Source organism: Onychostoma macrolepis, chromosome 07, assembly GCF_012432095.1.
Source record: "Onychostoma macrolepis isolate SWU-2019 chromosome 07, ASM1243209v1, whole genome shotgun sequence".
Lineage (NCBI taxonomy): Eukaryota > Metazoa > Chordata > Actinopteri > Cypriniformes > Cyprinidae > Onychostoma > Onychostoma macrolepis.
In genome coordinates, this window is record NC_081161.1 from 41,899,362 (window position 1) to 41,919,907 (window position 20,546).

General features: G+C 35.9%; 1 protein-coding gene across 3 annotated transcripts in view; it reads right to left on the reverse strand.

The window, feature by feature from the left end:
• adamts17 (ADAM metallopeptidase with thrombospondin type 1 motif, 17) overlaps nucleotides 1-20,546 on the reverse strand; it is a 131,482-nt gene that overhangs the window by 101,498 nt on the left and 9,438 nt on the right. For all 3 annotated transcript variants that reach the window (XM_058780662.1, XM_058780659.1, XM_058780661.1), the window contains exons 3-4: nucleotides 18,944-19,112; nucleotides 6,539-6,711 (exon numbers count right to left, since the gene is read on the reverse strand). In XM_058780662.1, the coding sequence (XP_058636645.1) occupies nucleotides 6,539-6,711; nucleotides 18,944-19,112 (342 nt within the window). The remainder of the gene's footprint in view (nucleotides 1-6,538; nucleotides 6,712-18,943; nucleotides 19,113-20,546) is intronic.

Below are 20,546 nucleotides of genomic sequence, written 5' to 3' on the forward strand. Positions count from 1 at the left end.
TAAAAAAAATATCGCCGTTAATCTATTCTCAAAGTTGGGTTGGGAGCTGGGTCTATACTACGCAAGCTATGATGACTTTCACCTTGATATTTTAGCGCGGATGTATACCTAGCCGAATTGCACTGTAGGGGGCGAGAACGAGTCTTCGAACGTGTGTGTATGCGTGCTAACATGGATGCAGCTATGAAGCCGCCGGGTTTGCTTCAGGGAAAATTTATTTTTAAGAAGCTTCCCAATGGAAATCGGCAAGTCATTTCTGTCTCTACATGGTCAAGCTCTCTGTATCGCGAGCACAGCGGAGTTCCGCCCCGGTTCGCACACACACACACACACAAACAAACAAACAAACAAACAAACAAACGTAAGCGCACACACAAGTGAGCACACTCCCACTCCTATTTGTAAATATTAAGCCGCAAAACGTCTATTTAAATATGACTTCTGTGTGTCTCTGTGTTAATGTATGGCGCAGACGCACGGGTTTGTTCACTACTCATACAGAAGACGGCGTGATGCTTGCGGCGATATTAACGTCTGTCGTCTCACTAAATGAGGACATAAATACATGAACAACATCTCCAGAACTGCTCTGAGAGTCACTTCATGAGCATTCGAGCGTTTCATTTGAGAAAAACTATCCTCACGGCAACCCGTCAAAATAAAAGTTTGGTTTCACTTGAAGACATTGGGCAGAACGTAATAGGCTACTACTACTAAAACTATTAAAACCTTATCTTTAAGGAATAATCATACAATATCTTCAATGTTATTATCAATATTAAATTCTTGATGACTGCTAGTTGTTTACTACTAGTAGTGAACTTATTCTGATCTACTTGGCAGAATTCAAATGAGCCATTTTAATCTAGATTAATTCCAAGATTACAGTGAGATTAATCTAGATTAAAAAAATTAATCTATGCCCACCACTAATATATATATATATATATATATACACACACAGTCATGGCCAAAATATCGGCACCCTTGGTAAATATGATCAAAGAAGGCTGTGAAAATTAATCTGCATTGTTAATCCTTTTGATCTTTTATTTAAAAAAAAATCACAAAAATCTAACCTTTCATTGGATAATAAGAATTTAAAATGGGGGGAAATATCATTATGAAATAAATGTTTTTCTCTAATACACATTGGCCACAATTAACGGCACCCTTTTATTCAATACTTTTTGAAACCTCCATTTGCCAGTTTAACAGCTCTAAATTTTCTCCTATAATGCCTGATGAGGTTAGAGAACACCTCACAAGAGATCAGAGACCATTCCTTCATCCAGAATCACTCCAGACCCTTTAGATTCCCAGCTCCATGTTGGTGCTTCTTCTCTTCAGTTCACTCATTTTCTACAGGGTTCAGGTCAGAGGACTGGAATGGCAGCAGAAGCTTGGTTTTGTGCTCAGTGACCCATTTTTGTGTTGTTTTTGAGGTTTGTGTTTGGATTATTGTACGGTTGGAAGATCCAAACATGGCCCATTATAAGATTTCCAACAGAGTCAGTCACTTATTGATTTTTTTATTTGTTGGTATTTGATAGAATCCATGATGCCATGTGTCTAAACAAGATATTCAGGACCTCCAGCAGAAATATAGGCCACAACATCAAAAATACAGCAGTATATTTCATTGTACACATGGGGTACTTTTTATCCCTGTGTTCACCAAACCCATCTTGAGTGTTTGCTGCTAAAAAGCTCATTTTTTAGTTTCATCTGACCATAGAAGCCAGTCCCATTTGAAGTTCCAGTCGTGTCTGATAACTGAATATGCTGGAGTTTGTTTTTGGATGAGCTGTGAGAATTTTTCTTGAAACCGTCCCAAACAACATGTGGTGATGTAGGTGCTGTTTGACAATTTTTTTTAAAGGTTTTCTGACCCCGAGACTCAACTATTTTCTGCAATTCTCCAGCTGTGGTCCTCGGAGAGTCTTTAGCCACTCAAACTCTCCTTCTCACCGTGCATTAGGACGATATAGACACACGTCCTCTTCCAGGCAGTTTCCTAACATTTTATGTTGATTGAAAATTCTTAATTATTGCCCTGATGGTGGAAATGGGAATTTTCACTGCTCTAGCTCTTTTCTTAAAGCCACTTCACTAATTTGTGAAGCTCAATTATCTTTTGCTGCACATTAGAAATATATTATTTGGTTTTTCTCATTGTGATGGATGATTAAGGGAATTTGGGCTTTGTTTTCCCTCCTATTTATATTTCGGTGAAACAGGAAGCCATGGCTGGATAATCTCATGTTCATAATCACCCTGGAGTGCTCAAAATTGTGAATATGAATGGGAATATACTTCAGAGATATTTTACTCATAAGAATTTCTAGGGGTGCCAATAATTGTGTCCAACGTGTATTTGAGAAAAACATTTATTTCATAATGATATTTCCCCCATTTTAAATTCTTATTATCCAATGAAAGGTTAGATTTTTGTGAATTTTTTTAATAAAAGATCAAAAGGATTAACAATGCAGATTAATTTTCACAGCCTTCTTTGATCACATTTACCAAGGTGCCGATATTTTTGGCCATGACTGTATGTGTGTATATATATTATATATATATATATATATATATATATATATATATATATATATTAGGGCTGTCAGTTTAATGCATTAACTTAACATTAATTAATTAATGAAAAATTAGTTATGAAAAAAATAACGCGATTAAAGTATTTTAACGCAGTTAACGCACTGGCCCCACCCCCAGACCTGTACATCATCTTACATTTCATAAAGTTGAATGTTGGCAAATAAGATGCAGGGCAACAAATCCATAAATGCAGTTATGCCCTAAAATTCAAGATATTGGAGCAAAAAAAAAATAAGCGATATCACACGAGCAGCGAGAGCTAAAATTCAAGATATTGGAGCAAAAAATAAATAAAAAAGAGCGATATCACACGAGTGCTTTTTTTGTCACAAATGTGTGCAAATGTGATTTTATACAACATTTCAGTAAATAAGAAGTTATTGTGCTACATTTTAAACACAATATTGTGTTTTTGTTCAATTTTGCCAATGAAAATATTACCTAAAAAGCCATAGCAGAACTGTTGTGCGTCTCCGAGCAACACAGCAGTGTTTAGTTTCTGAATGAATCCGCGTTTAGAGCGAATGATGTGAACCAATGATTTAGTAGCCCATTCGTCGAGTGAGCTGTTTACTGAATTCCTGAATGAATCAGCCGTTTGAACGAATCAGCTCATAAAGACATTTACCGCCAACTGCAGGTAGTTTCAGTTTCTTCTTTAGAGTGTCATTTCGTTTATTAAAATAAATAAATAAATAAAAAAACATTAAAGGGATAGTTCCCAAAAAATAAAAAATAAATTATTTCATCATTTACTCACCCTCATGTTGTTTCAAACCTGAATGACTCACTTTCTCAAATTATCTTATTTTATCTTCCATTCTTTAGGCTATGTTAGGCCATTGTAGCCTAAACATTTAACATGATAATAGCTTTAAATTATCTTTTGGGGGTATTTTCACAGCAAAATTATTTTGCGAATTAAAATTAGTTTAATCGCAGCACCCTGTAATTAATTAGATTAAAAAAATTTTAAGTATATATATATCCCTAGTATATATATCACCTTTATTTCAACTAACAAAGAACATTTTTAATACTTTTACTTTTAATTAACAAAAAAAAAAAAAAAGATTTATATGCAATTTCTCTAACATCACGAATCTCTTTCATTTTCAATTTTTCCAACCTCTCCAAATTGATTCTGAAACAACCACTTCCAGTCCATTCAATCCCAGATGGATCAAATCAAGTCTCGTCCAACATTTTATTAATTCAATATCTTGTTTTGCTCAGAAACATGACAAATTATGGAAATAAAAGGGGTTTTAAATGAGGTCTTTGCAAAGGTTGGCATGGACTGGCATTTCCTAGCCACAATACTGGCAATACCCACTCCTACAGTAAAACAGCATTTAACAGGTGCATTTACTTTAAATCTTTTACTAAAAGATTATGATTTAAATTCTGATAGGACACCTCAACTGCTGCTTTCTGTACACGGACAACACACTAATTTTTGGAACAGAGGCCATGTAATAAAACAGAGGTGTGTATGTGTGTGTGTGTGAGCTGCCGACTCATGAATGTGTGTCTCACACACAGCACAGCTGCGGTCAGCAGAGCAAATGTTACGCTCACACACTTTCTCCCAACTGCTATCTGTCTCTCTGTCCTGTTTTATGAGCCTATTCTCTTCTTGCCAGGACTTACAGTGCCCAAATGCTCTGTTACGTGCAAAACGTGCAAAATATGCAGTTTAGGCATATTTAAATCATTTGTCAGTATAAACAAAATGCACAGCAAATACACTAGCTGATAAAACTCTGCCAATATCTTTTGCTGTTTGATGTCTGTGACTCAAACTCGGCAGTATTTTATTGCAAATTCATCTGTTACTAAGTAGAAGCCAAATTAGGCAGATGGCGACATGGACAGGTTGCCTGACATGCCCTCATCTGTAAAAATCATGGACACAAAATAAAGAAAACATGGCCCAGACTGAATTAAATACTGGTTCACACATGCAGCATGAATAAACATTTGTAATGACCACAATGTGTTTATTTATTATTGGCTGTCGAGAGCATGACACCATCAAAATTCATTTGGAAACCAAAATTGTCAATTTTCCTATTCAGCCAGTGTCATATTGTTGGGCCTATGCAGTTTTAACCCTGTAAAGACCACTGTATCATATTTGATACGCACATTTCTGTAACACTTTAGTTTAGGGACCAGTTCTCACTATTAACTAGTTGCTTAGCAACTACCTTACTATCATTAAGCAGCAAATTAGGAGTTCACTGAGGCAAAAGCCGTACTTAATAGTTAGTTAATAGATAGAACTGGCCCTCAAACTAAAGTGCGAGCCACATTTAATATAATCAAAGCTTAACTGAAATAACTGTTGCCCACATGCCTTCTGTCGACTGACTGATAGTTCATACTTTTTTAGCAAGTAAAAGGCGTTTTTTTTTTATTGTTTTTTTTTTTTACTTTTTTTTTATGTTTCAATAAACTGTTCCATTTCTAAATATCTCATTATTCTGACTATTATTTCATATGTCAAACTTTACAGGGTTAAGCAGGGCTCCAGACTAACATTTGTGAGCAGTGGCACAAGCAGTAGTAAGTTCTACAGATGGTGGCGCAAGAAGCAGATTTGGTAGCACTGGGGGGTGATGTGTGGGGTTATTAAAAACATAGATAATTCAATCATAAAAATACTATTGTTTTGCATTAACAAGTGCAGTTACTAATGATATTACATTGGTAATGCACACTTGACAGTAAAGCACTGAGATTGAGTTGGAAAGCGTTCAAAATTTAGTTTTATTCAAAACAGTAACGAGCAAAATATATTTTTTATATGAAAAATTATATAATCTTCTCTCATTAACTGTACCATTATTCTTTTATAGTAGCCTATTATATTGAACTGACCGACAGCTTTAGCGATTTTCAAAAGAACGCTCTTTACTTTGAGTGATTCAGTTCCAAATTGAACAAAAGTTGGGTTTTTAACACACTTTGTGAGTTTTCTTACTTCATACACATGAAAAGTGCTAAATTTTGGCAAAATTTGATTTGTTGATGATTTGATATTTTATAATAGTGATTTTATAATATCAAAATGTAAAGCAAAAAAAAGTGGAAATGAATGATCAATAAGCCAATAAGTGCCTCTCTGCTGCCATCTACTGATTATAGTGCTAATTTGATGTCTTTTTACATTTTATTTTAAACAAGTGTTTGTTTACCACACAGCATATTTTGGTCATCCCTTTAAAAACAACATTGAAATTGGATAATTTTTAGAGCTTTAAAGTGCTGGAAATAGTTGTGTGAAACACTTGAAAGTCACTGAAAAGTGCTTGAATTTCTCTCTCAAAAGGTTGTACAAATCCTGAAATGAATAATGTAATAACATTTGACTCTTTCTGCCACAACACCATGGTATAGTTATCATTACTACTTCTGGTTTTCTACATCAGCGCTGTTTGATCTATTTATAACAGAATTCTGTGCAGAATTCGAATGCATCTCACCGGATCTTCGCAGCAATCTTTATTCATTCTGCGGCAAATTCAAACACTTCTCACTGGATCTCGCAGCGCTGTGCTGTAACAGTGTCGCGAGATCAGCATTGGTTCCAGAGTAAAGCTGTTGCGCTGCGCTCACAAAATTTAGTCGCACAGGCAGAAAAAATGGTAGCAAAATGCGACCATCTGGTCGCAGTCTGGAGCCCTGTTAAGAACATTTTTATCTTTCTGTAAAATCTAGGTCTTGAAACAAAACCATTTGAGAGCATCTCATTCTCATAGATCACTCGCTCATCACAACCTCAGAGAGCTCATGGTAGTTCTGTCTTGAAAGGATATACATTTTGTTTAAAACCAATTACTTTATGGAGAAAACTAATTGGGCATTTGCGTTTGAACCCGACTGTGAAGTTTTACCACGGTATGAGACTCACCATGTTCATGACGGTGAGCAGGAAGCGCTGGGCGGCCTCAGCTCCGTGATACTGCACCATGTTAGCGTCGGCCACCACGACCGTCTCCACCGTGTACTCTCTGCTCAGCCTGATGGCGTTCCTCCTGCCACGCACCTCCTCTGCTCCTTTTGCCCTTTTCTCCTTCTTCTTGTCTAACACACACACACACACACACAGAGAGAGAGATACACAAGAACTGTTAGGCCTGAGAAATACTGTAGACTCAGTGTTTCCCCTGCCATTATATTCCCTAGGCTACTACTACTACTAAAACTATTAAAGTGCCCCTATTATGGGTAATGAAAGGTTCATATTTTGGTTTTGGGAGTCCCCAGGTTGACATGCATGCAAGGTCAAAAAACACTTTCATTGTCTTATAATTTGCATTTATTTTTACCTTACTTGCATAACGACTCCCAAACGATTCATTTTTCCAAACCCCTCCTTTGCATGATGCTAATCTGCGGTGATTGGTCTGATTGGTCTCATTTTCATTTCATCTTGCCTGTAATCCCTGATAAAGCAGCGTTTTGCAGTGCTGCTTTGTGTACAGCGTTACCGGGGAAACCGCTATTTTTACCGCTCCAAAAGCTGCACCTAGTGGCAAAAAATGAATTCGCATTTTCATTCGGACCAAGGCGAAAAGACCAACAAGTGGGCGGGCAATATGCTAATGTTTCATGGGATTCGTAAACGACTTGATTCAATGATTCAGAGACGACTCTTTATTTTGAGAGACAATAACTTTACACACGGTGCACTTTCAGATTTAAAACTTTTCAGGATGTTTTCATTCACTTAGAGCTGTGTTACACACTGCATGAAAGGTCATTTTCAAAAATCCATAATAGGGGCACTTTAAAACCTTATTTTCAAGGAATAATCATTCAATATTTCTTCAGTGTTTTAATTGTAATATTAAATTCCCTTTATTTTCCAAAAAATAAAATTGTTTAATTTTCATAAATTAAAAGATAAATTAAATGAAGGTTTTATGCCTTAAAAGATGTAAATACACAACAGAATTTTTGAGGGGAAAAAATTAAACTTGTTTTTATGCTTTCAAATAATTAGACAAATTCAAACAGAATTTGGTAACAATAAAACATTTCATAGGACCCTAAACATGTCATTTTTGTCAAACTTTTAATAAATTGATGTTAAATTGTTTAAGTTTCATGATTTCAATTAATTAGACATGCTTTTTGATTAATAAAATTGAATTTAACCATTAAAAAGGAGTCCAGAAAAATTAAAAGGCCTTAAAAAACTTTTGAGCTATAGTGTACTTCATGCACGCATGAATGCTTGATCCACACATTGCAAGCGTGAATATTAAAATCCAGCTTGCGCAGTAAGAACCGCCTATGTTCAGGTTATGTTTCACGTCTTATCGTCAAACCTGCAATTATGTCAGGAAATGTGGTCTTTGTTACTCAGAGAGACATACGTATGTATACAAACACATTGAGATTGATACACAGGACAAGCGGTTGCTGGAGCAGATAAACAAATCAACAACAAACAGAGAGAAACTCTTCAAACATTACTCTTACAAAGCACGATATTTGACTGCATCTGCTGTCAGCTCTAGGCAGGGGACACATTTTGGCTCCAAATAAACACTTTTCATCCTCAGAATTACACAACATATGTTGTATGTGTGCACAATTAGACCTGATCATAACAAAGGCAACAGATTTACTGTAACCAAGTCCAAACCTTTGACAGAGCTAATGTCCACCAGACGCAAGACCTGACCAGAAGAACAAAGACAGTCAGAAATCAAAACAAAATGGTCAACATGAATTCAAAATTCACTCTATTTAATTTCTTAATGCATGTCTCTTGTGTTATTTTGATTGATTCAAAGGTGCTTATTAAATATACTGCAAATATATATACACATACATACATTTGCTGTTTTCTACCCAAATTCAGCTTATGCTTAAAACAAGAACAAAGTTCAGAAAGAAAAAGACACTTAATTCAAAGGAAAGGCAAGATCATTTTCTTACCACACTAACAGATTTTTTTTTTTTTGTTTGTTTGTTTGTTTTAAGCATAAACTCATTTAATTTTAAATTTTCAGAAAACAATACTCAATATCTTAAATCATTTTCCTCCTTAAGTAAATGCATTTAAAATTTCAGATTTTTTTTAGATATTTGTCATGGAAAACAAGTCACTAATTAAATGCAGTGTAAAATGTTTGTTTTTGTAGCTTTGATATGAAATTTTGATTGGCTGAGAACTGTTTATGCCAGATTTATTTATTTTTTTACTTCCCACCATGAGGATTTGAAAGGTAAATGGCTGCCAACTGATTCTTTCACAAACCCTAAAATCCATTCATAACACACTTTCACCACAGCCTGGAGGAACAACTAATGGTCCTTCTTGATCTGAGCGTGCGCGTGCGCGCGTGTGTGTGTGTGTGTTTACTGAAGACACCTGTAAACGTGCCCAGAGATTTGATGATCCATTACCTTAGGAAAAAGCAAATAATGTGTACGTCAAAAAGTCAATTAGCAAAAGTTTTCTGAAGTATCAAGTTTATGATGTTGTTTCGAATGGTGGTTTTCCACCATCTGGAGTCCAGTTTTAGTTTGTTTGCTGGGTTGCACAAACCCTCCAATTTGTCCTTAAAAGATCCCAAAATGTTCAAAGATGGCGTACAAGATGTACAGGATGTTCTGTTGCAAATCTTTGCACTTCTTCTAGCTATTTCATTAAAAAAAAAAAACTAGCTTTGCAGTTACTTAATACGTTTACTGCACACTTAAGGCACTTACAGCAATTGATTTTAGTATCACATGTGAAAGCACTGCGATCAACAGATGAAAGTATGCTATCTGAGAAGCACTTCTGTGTGATTACAAATAAGTGATACTGCATTTATGTGCTTTGTATTTGAAGCTAGCTATAAATAAGTATATTTATCTGCTAGCTATAAACATGTCGACTTAAATTTTACATGTTCACGGTAGCACATATAACTACATGTTAGGATTAGGATACAAGTGTACCAGTGTTATTTTTAACTAAAACTATTAAGAATTGTTTTCATTAACTCAATTTAAGGGGAATAAAAAATAAAATATACATTTTACATGAAAAGCATGTAAAATGTTACCTTAAATAAAACATTAAAAATGAGAAATGTTAGGAAGGTTGCCTTTGCAAATAACCTAAACAAAATAAAGGTAAAACAATAAATAGAAAAAAACTAATACAAATGCCAAAAACACATAAAAGATTTGTATAATTTAAATTAAAATGAAATCTGAAAATATAAAAATAAAACCTAATTCAAACCATTAATATATACAATCATATTATCTGAATAATTCTAAAACAACACTAATATATACCAGTACTGAAGTAAAAAGGCAATTTGGAAACTTGTGTGAAAATGTGTTTGTTTTGTTGAGTGTAAGTGGACTCATTTTTTCCCCCATAATTCTCTGATGGGGGTCCCTCTGATGGGGGTCTCTGCTGTATGTTTACAGGTGTTTAGGAAATGTGTTTGTGCGAGTGTGCCCACATTTATAAATGACTAACACAACATATGGTGCTAATGTGACACGCTCTTTTTTTTCAGAGCAAGCATTTTTTCCATTCTCAGCTGTTTTCAGGCACATCTGACTGGAGACAATGGAAACTAATGGTGCCTTGAGCTTCACCACAAATGACACTGAAAATCACATTTTCTAGCAATGTGCTGATACCAGCAATAATTCCTGCAGATGGAGACAATCATAAAACAAGTAATGAGTAACAACAAACCACCATTAACGGCCAGGAAGCGATGACAAAACTGTCATGTAGAGCTGTAATAACGAAGGACTTGTTCGGCTGACTCAGGTGACTCTTCTGATGTCTTAAAGGAACAGCGCACACAAAAATGAGTTCTGTCATTATTTACTAACCCTGATGTCATTAAATCTTCTGTGGAACAGAGTTTAGCAGATATATATACACACACACACACAATAAAAGTGACTGGAAACTGGGGCTGTCAAGTGCCCAAAAATGACAAAGCAGCACCATAAATGCAGTCCAAATGACTTGTGGACTCTATAATAGCCATATCAAGTCATTTTTGATTTGTATAGTGCTTTTGTCATGCATTAAGCCCTACAGGTCTCAGTGAGCAGCCAAAGGAAAAACCTCCATAAGATGTTTAGATGAAGAGGGAGAAAACCCCTGAGAAGAACCAGACTCAGCCAGGGGAGCCCAAACTCCTTGGGCACCGCAATAATTGCACATGTGCTAAAGATTATTTATTCACATAGTATGTGTAATACAACCACATGTTCGCTAAATAATTATATTACAATTATTTGATTTTTTTAAATGCTAGTGGGGAAAATGAAAAACTGTAAACATTAAAATGAGAATAAACAATGAAATTGCAAGGATAACGGTTTGTTTGGATAATCGATTACAGTGAATCATGATACACCATTGATCAGAAGTCAATCTTTTGTGAAAAGCAATTGATACTATTTTTTTAATTAATACTATTATTGAGCAAGAATGCATAAAATGAATCAAAAGTAACATTAAATACATTTGCAATGTTACAATAGATTTCTTTTTATTCTATAACATTTAAAAAAAAAAGAAAAATAGAAATCTATTTTAACATTGCAAATGTCTTTAATGAAGCAGCACAACTGCTTTCCAAATTGATTATGATTAATGTTTATTGAGTAGCAAATCAACATATTAGCATGATTTCTGAAGGATCATGTGACACTGAAGACTGGAGTAATGAAGCTGAAAATTCAGCTTTGCATCAAAGGAATAAATTACATTTTAAAATATACTCACATAGAAAACAATTACTTTAAATTGTAATAATATTTGACAGTATTACTGTTTTTAGAGAAGTTATTCATGTAATTTCAGGAGGAGTACGCCCATCTAATCTTCCGATTAATATCCAAGTATAAAAGACAGCCTCTTACCACTTCCGTCGTTAGTTCTTTCGGCATCCCTCCTCCTCCCCATCTCCTCCTTTTATGCATATTTATTTATTATCTTTCTGTCTATAGGGGGGCTATCGGAGCTCGAGTAGAATAGTCTCTCTGAGCCCTCCATTGCAGACATCAAGCCAAATCTGTTTACCACTAAACACGAACTCGTGAACTGTATTTTTCATCAAATAAATGCATTTTTGGTGAGCACAAGCGACTTCTTTCAAAAACGTTTTCTAAAAATTTTACTGACCTTAAACATTTAAACATTAGTGTACATATTACAGCTTTCTATTAGAAAGAAACAAAACTAAACAAAAAAATAATAGTACAAAATTTCAAACACAATATTAGAACACATGAATGCAAAGGAGATCAAACATTCCACTAGATTCCACTAAAAAGGCTTTATACATGTTTGGAACAACATGAGGATGAGTAAACTCAGACTTTTGTCTGAACTATTCCTTCAACAGTCCCATCTGTTAATAACATCATCTTGTTATTCATTAGTCTTGATAAAAGTCAATCGAGTCATTGCTACTTTTGGCTTTGGTTTATAATGGCTCACTTCAACTGGCCACAACATTTAACCTGACTTCAGGTCATGACGCTGATGTGTCCCTTCCAAATTCAATTAATATTCATGTAGAACTGCAGATAAATCTCTCAGTCAGGCCCCTGAAGCTTTGAGAGGGGCCGTAATGGTGAAAACGATGTGGTTGGCTATAAATAATACTCCCGTGCTGAAGGGGAAACATAAACCACATACCCACACCTGCTCAATCTGTCTGTGTGTGTGTGTGTGTGTGTGTGTGTGTGTTCATTCTTACATGCTGTGTGAGGGCCATCAAATAGGTAGAAGTAAAATGCTTTTCTGTATAGCAGAGAAGCTGAAAGATGATGGTCTTTAAAAAAACAAAACATTTTTGCTCAGCGGTTGCTCTTCTCAGCTCATTAGACTTAACAGCGTTCTCCATGGAGTTGTTTAAGTATCCACTATGACTCAGGCGTTTCTCCTAAAATGGCTTTGGTATTTGCAAATCTGAGCATAGATTGAGACTTTGTTAAGATTTCTTCAAAAACTCCAGAGGAGACAATTACTGTGTACTTGCTATAAGAGGAAAACAATCTTAATATATATATATATATATAAACTAATCATATATATTTTCTCTTAGCGCCTAATTTGACTATAGCCCATGCTACCTAGGCTACTTTTATAGCTCTTCTTCTTGATTAATATTTTGCAAAAGAATAAAGAATTAATGTCTGAATTAGTCATCAGTGACCTGAATGTGACCCCAACAATTCAGGTTCAATGTTGTGTTGAGCAGAACTTGAAGTGAACAGTTCATAAAACAAAGTAAGATGATCAATGACTAGAGTTTTAGGTTCAAGAATTAAAAATACCCTTGAATTGATGCTGAAACTGGACTGTTAGATGAATAAATTTTGTCCTTATTCTATCATCATTTACTTACCCTCATGTCATTCTTAGGGGCTGTTCACACAGAATGCGTTTTTCCATTGCAATGTGCTACTTTTCCATTGTTTTTCTATGTAAACACATTAGACAGACATGTATGACCATTGCGCTTGCGTCTTCTGCGGCAACTCGTGCCGCATTATTAATACGCCGTGTCAAGTTAAAAGAATTTCAACTTTTACACGCAACGCAGCTTATCAATGTTCCAAAACAGTGGGCCAATCAGAGACCCCGGAGGCGGGGTTAGTGTTGCAAGCTTTTGTTATCAGCAGCAAGTTGGCATGGCAACTATTTATTTGAAAGCAACATAGCAGAGGAGGCACTGTTATTGCATCACGTCTCAAGACCCTCGCGCACTGCGCTGCGCATTCTTAAAAACCATTCCTGAGTACTGCACCTCGCATTTTTAGATGCATTCTGTGTGAACGAGCCCTTTAACAATCTGCTGTCTCTCTGTGGGACACAAAAGTAGAATAGGGTTTGAATTTTAGAGCCATCCATTTTGTTCATCTTTAAAACAGAACCTCTGAGGTTCTGTCTACCATCTCATTTCACGTTTCAAAGAAGAAAGAAAATACATAAGAGTAAATGTTCATATGATTTACTTTTTGTGTGCACTATTACCTTAAAAGGTGAGTAGTTAAAGAACAAGTGACCTTGTGGTTAGAGCATGTGAAGTGTGCTTATATTAACTCTCTATGCATTAAATATGGGGTGATGCATCTGACTCGGTGATATTTTAGTATTATTTATAGTCTATTGTTATTATTTTGAATTATGATTTATTTTATATTTTTAAATATTAATTACGTTTTAGAAATTTACTTTTGACTTTTTTTCATGTGTTTTAATACTTCTATTTGGCTTTAATTTATTTATTTTTTATTATAATTTTACTAATTTTAGTACTCCAGTTTTAACTTATTTTCAGTTAGTTGCCAAGACAGCACTTCTAATTTTTATTTGTGTTCATTAAAGTGCTCAATTTTTAGTAGTTTTAGTATTAGTCTACAATTACACCACCAATCTGGCTAAGCAAAAGTGCAAGAGCTGATCCAAGAGCTTTTACCATTGTGTTCTTCTCCCTCTAACAAATACACTGCTTTGGTTAAACGCACCGCCTTAATAACAATCAGTCATTATCGTTTTGGGTAGATTCTGTTCTCTCCAGACACCAAACTAGTCACGAAGCAGCCCCTCCCAGTCATCCCACTCCCAGAGTTCAGTGTGAATGTGCCGTACGCATCAATCAAGCGCTCTTCTTGGATCAGCCCTGTGAATTTCACACGTTGTTTCCTCTCGGCTCAGATCGGTCTTTGTGTCTGCTCCCAGACCGGCGTTCCCTCCTCTCAATATGGATACTTGATCCTCTTCAACCCCACTCACGACAGGAACCTACCGACATGAAGAATGAAGCGAGGCGTCTGTTTGTGCCGAACCTGAGCTTCCTGGCATGCCGGCGTGGGCAGAACGGATCAAGGGACGCATGGCTCCGCAGATTACACAGGCCGATTAGAAGTGCGTTTTGCCAGAATCATATTTCAGTGGGACGGAGCAGGAAGCATTGAGGAAAACCGGCAGCTTTTCCGCACTCCTGCCGCCACCACCGTGCAACCTGATCTGTCTTACGCATCCAGACAGCATACGTGTGTGTGTGTGTGTGTGTGTGCGTGCCCGAGAGGGGCACTTGGAGTTTAATGGATTTAAGGTCTGTCTCGGCAAGTATCCTCCTCTAGGGATGGTTTGGTTTGGTTTTTGGGGTGGAGTTATAGGGGGGAAGCAATGCTCAACTTTTCTCACTCAACTGTTTTGAGCTTTTCAACAGGAAGAGATGGTGGAGGATAGGGCTGCAACAACGAATCGATTAAATCGATAAAAATCGATTACTAAAAGCGTTGGCAACGAATTTCATAATCGATTCGTTGTGTCGCGCGACGCGGAGACGTTTGATTATTTAAAAAAAAAAAACTTTAGTTGAGCGCGGAGCGGAGTGAACACACTCGGTCTCTCTCGCGCACGGATGCTAGCAGAGTTTGGCGCCTCATAAATAAAAAAAAACAAAAAAAAAAACGAGCGGAGGTAGAGGAAAGATACATGGCGGAGGCAGAGAAATCCGTGCGACCCAAGTCATCCAAGGTGTGGGAGCAGGGGCGGCGTTTGCGTATGGCAGAGTATGGCAGTTGCCATACCCTAGCCCAGTCAGGTGCTGTGAAAAATTATCCAAACTTGAGTCGCTTATAATTCGTTTTTATTATTTTAAATCAGAGAGTTTTAAAAGTAGTAAACCAATGATAAGCATTAAAATAACTTGTCAGTAAAACTTCGTAACGCCATTGGATCATCGAGCTCTCAGCGAGACCTCGTAACTTCACCCCGCCTCCGTTCAGATTGACGCGCCGCGCACAGCCTGGAGAAGATGAGATCTCTGCTTTTTCGCAATGCAAGGGTGAATAAATAATTGGTGTTTGAATAGTACAGCGTTTTCTTTACTCAAACACTATGTCAGTAAAGGATAATGTTTTTGTGTGTTTGAAGAGTGGAGAAGAATTAGTTATTTGCTGTCTATATACGTTTTAAATATCCTGTGCATTATGTGCATAAACGCTTAATTTGAGATTTTGGCCAAGTGTATTAAACAACAAGAAAAAACTAAGCGCTCATATAGCTACAATCAAAGTTATATAACCTGTAAAAGTTGATGAAAGCATAATGCACTTGCTGCTTCAGATAACAGTTACAGCCGTTCTAATGACAGACAAAACACTCCATCTCCGTCATTCTCTGGTCAAAAACATTATTAACTCCATTTGAGCTTGATTTTCATATAATGTTAAGTGCAGGTGTCTGATACAGTACCAACGCTAACGACGCAGTGTTGTTAAATTATTTAATTTTTTGCACTCCCCAAAAAGTCTATATATTTGGCAGATGTAAAGCATACATGTGTATGTTTTTTGTGTTAGTCCATTTTTATTTTATTTTATTATTATTATAACAGCTCAGGGATGTTCAAGGAGCAACATGTTTGTGCACTTTCTAAAGATTTTAGTTCTGTTTTTGAATAAAGGGTTGGAAATGAATGCTTTTCTTTTTTTTATCCGATTCATCGATTAATCGAAAAAATAATCGACAGATTAATCGATTATTAAAATAATCGTTAGTTGCAGCCCTAGTGGAGGACTGTAATATTCGGGAGAGACTAACATTAGGATGTGACTAGCTTAAGTAAATTTTTAGTTGCATTACAGCACTTCTGTTTTCAAAATACTAGTAACAACTAGAAAAGTTTTTTTTTCCCAAGAAGCAGCAGTGCAGTGACACAACATGCTATTTTTTCTCTTTCAGAAAAAAAAATATATTTTTTGTGTCACATTACACAACACACTAATGAGAAACAAAAATGTCTCTCTCTCCATCACTCAAAAATAGTATTGGAAAGTCTGATTCATTTAAGCAGTCAATTTATTTGAATAGTTTAACTGAAACTCCCTTCATACAATATATACATTATGATTCAAAAGTGTGGTGTCAGTAGGCTTTTGAAAGAAATTAATACTTTTATTCAACAAGGATGCATTGAATTCATAAAAAAGGACAGTAAAGACATTTATAAGGTTGGAAAATATTTATCTTTCAAATAAATGCTGTTCTTTTAAACTTTCTATTTAATAAAGAATCCTGAAATAACAAAAACGTGAAGCAAAAACTTTAGTTTAGGAACCAGTTCTGACTATTAACATTACTAGGATATTGGCTGTTTATTAGTACTTATAAAGCACATATTCTGCATGACCATATTCTACATCATTTAATCCTACCCCATACCTGAACTTAATAATTACCATACTAACTATTAATAAGCAGTAATTAGGAGTTTACTGGGGTAAAGTACTTTTGAACGGTAGTTCAGCACATTATGTTTTTACACATTACTGATCAATCTTACCTTATCATTCATCCACAATATTATCAGACACTCATAATATTGACGATTTTCAACCACTTTATTCACCATTCTACTTTAACTAAAGAAGAAAAACCGGATAAAATACTTTGCAATGTCAAACCTCAATCCTGCTCAAATAAGAATAAAATCAACTCGATGCAGACCACTATAAGAGCGTATTTTACTGAAAATCACACCGTTCGTGGAACAGACTACTTTATCAAAAGGGCAGCCTGATTGTATTTGAACTACTATAATTATGAGCAGCTTGTAGCTTGGCAAGCTTAGGTTTCGAAGCAGCTTCCCTAACACTGGTGGGAAATAAGAGAGAAGACTCTGGCAGGAGTCTGAAAGGCCTCCGACAGACGTGAGCGCAGAGGAAAGAATTTTCCCCCCAAATCTGGCACTTTTTTCGCCTATTGGTCCTTCGCCTGACTGACTGACTGACTCGCAGACACCAGGTGCTGGGGGAAACAGAATCGCTAATGCACCTGGAGCTTTTTTACGGCAAAGACAAGATCGCTGGAGTTTGACCGCATGCCTGAAACACACAAACTCTATACCCACCAACCTTTCTTTTGTTTTCAATTCCTGCTTTTTTCCCCTCTTTGAGTAGTGGTTTGGGTTACTTAAATTCCCAGATACTGGCATATGGAAAAAATCTACTTGTCAAGCGTGCCGGTGGTCTTCTCATCTTCGGGTTATGTAATATTCATAGTGCACAAAGTCAAAAGAAAAAAAAAAAAGTGAACTCAAACAAGGAGCAAAGGGTTCAAGGGGACTCAGAGTCTGCAATCAGCCACAAACTAGGGTAGCGTACAACTGGAAATACCATAAATTGTTTTGGTTGGCCCGTAGGATTGTATATATCCACACACATGGATACACAAACCGGGATTTTTGGATAATTGCATCTTCATTTCAAAGGGTAAACTACAAATCCAATAATGCAATATGCTTAGACAAAACTTCCTGTCCCGGAATATGAAAACCTGCAGGCGCTGGAGGCGTTCAGAGTCTCCGAGGCCGCTTTCAAATAAGCGAATTCCTTTCGGCAAGAAAAATCCATAATCCTGGCGAAGAAAGGCTCAAGGGGCTGGAAAATATGCACGGCATTATTAATGTACGTGAGCAGGCCAACAGAATTCTTGCTTTCTTTCTGGTAGTATTTCAACAGCAAAGCAGCACGCTCCAACAGGAGTTTACCACCGTTTACTAGCGTGATAAAGGCATTAAAGAACAAAACAGCTGAGCTTTCTCTCTCCCTCCATCTTTCAGCGCTGTTAAGAGGATGAAGACATCAAAGAGTTACACAGAGTCATAAACACTGCTATGAAACACTTAACTTACGGACTTGACAACTCTTGAATCTTAAGCGGTCCTGGAGGAAAGAGGAAGATGGGGGACACGTGAGAATCTGAGCGTGAGATTATGATAACAGACTCCTAGAGCGCAGCAGTTCGCAACTGCTGGGTCGTGACCCAAAAGAGGTTCACAGGTTTTGTCCGAAAGGGTCAACGAGAGCAAATGCGAATCATAAGATGCGACTAAACATATTATAGTTAGAAGCAAAAGCAATCGACTTCTAAAATGTTTTGCATAAGCTTCATTTTATGGTTGCGTGTCCAATCTAAAAACACTAAATAAAAAGTATTTTGGCACACTTTTTATCTGTCACTTGGTAGAAGCCACCCACATTTGGCAGATGCCCACATGGATGGGTTTTGTTTATGATTGTAGGATATCTAAAAATCTCTGGATGAAATAGAGGTTAAGCAGGGCAGTTACTCCACAGCATATAAAACTGACTGCATAAATTGACCACTTTTCCCACTTGCACCCATAATTTGACACAATTAAATCCTGAAGAGCTCTGAACCGAACTAAAGTGACCTCTAAATCAATGGGCTTGCCACACTTGACATGGTTAAGCCCACCACATTTCAGCACAGAGATCGTCTCACCTTGGATGGTTTGGCAGAATTTCGGGCCGCTGTCTTCAGCAGTAGCAGGTCCATCCGATGAAGAATGCTTTTCCCGGATCACTCGGTGTTCCCAGCCAGAGAAGGAATCCGCGGCCTGGCCCACTGGCTCGATGAACAGTCTTTCCTCTGCAGTCTGAACCAGGCCAGTCTACGAGAAAACACATGAGGTGGAACAATCAATGACGGCACATAAGAAAGCCTTTATCTGGATACCATTTGTAACTTTGGAGCTAGGCAATCTGTGAAATAATGTTCTGAATGCTCAGAACTGTCCAGTAAGATATTAAAAAAGAAAGTCATGTTTCTTTAAAGCATGTTTTTCAATGAATAAATCAAAATAAAGATAAAATAAAAATAGAGAAGTAATAAAAATATATTTTAATTATTTTATAATTTATTGTCATGTAAAGTTTATCATGCAATATATATATATATATATATATATATATATATATATATATATATATATATATATATATATATATAGTGATGCACGATATTATCGGACCAATATAGGAATCGCTTTAAATATAAATATCGGCATCTGCACGATGTGAAAAATTATTCTGATTTGTCTTGCCGATAAGAGGAATACATTAACTCACATGTGCTCAGGGTGTGCTAGCGATTAGATCATGTCAGCAGTGTGGCTCATTCTTGAAGCAAAGTTTTGCCTGAATGATGATTAGATTGACTTTTTTGGATCTCTGCATTTAAACTGAGAATTCATGTACAGAATGACGCGTTCGTTATGTGTCAACAATAATGGCACGTGCAGCGGCAGCAGTGGCAGCCTCCCCTGGGTCCTAATGCTCGCTTATAAAATGAAAGCAAAATACACAAATAATATTTACACTGTGTTTCTGATTAAAAAAAGCAGTAATTGATGCTATAAAATCATGAGTATGTTTTGATTTAAAGTTCATAAGCTATAGCTTACATGAACAAAAAAACACAGGTCACAAATTAAATAATTTTATATATACTGATTTATTCATTAATGTGTAATTTTTTAACAAATGAACTCTAAAAGATTTTCAGACTTTTTACAACTCTTGCTTTAGACCATTTACAAACGTTAAATCTTAAAATAAAATGTTAAGGTTACCACTGCATATTTCTGAAAAAAAATTGCAATTGCGATTGAATATAGGTTATTTATAGTTATTTTCAAATCTTTAATGTACTGTCATTATAAAGAACTTCATTGTTGTTTATTTAATTCAAACAAATAAGTTCTTGTTAAAAACTAACCAAAATTAAAAATAATTTGCTTATAATTTCTGCACAGGGGAGACTTGGTGTTGTTTCCTAACAAAAGGAAATATATCAGTATCGGCATCGGCTATTGGCCAAAATGAGTTGAAAAATATCGGCATATCGGAAATTGGCAAAAATCCAATATTGTCCATCCCTATTAAAATATTTAGTGATTTCTTTTATTTACGTTTACTATATATATATTTTTTTTTTTTTTTTTTTGCCAAAAATCATTAGTATATTAAGTAAAGATCATATTCCATGAAGATATTTTGTAAATTTCCTACTGTAAATATATAAAAACTTCATTTTTGATTATTAA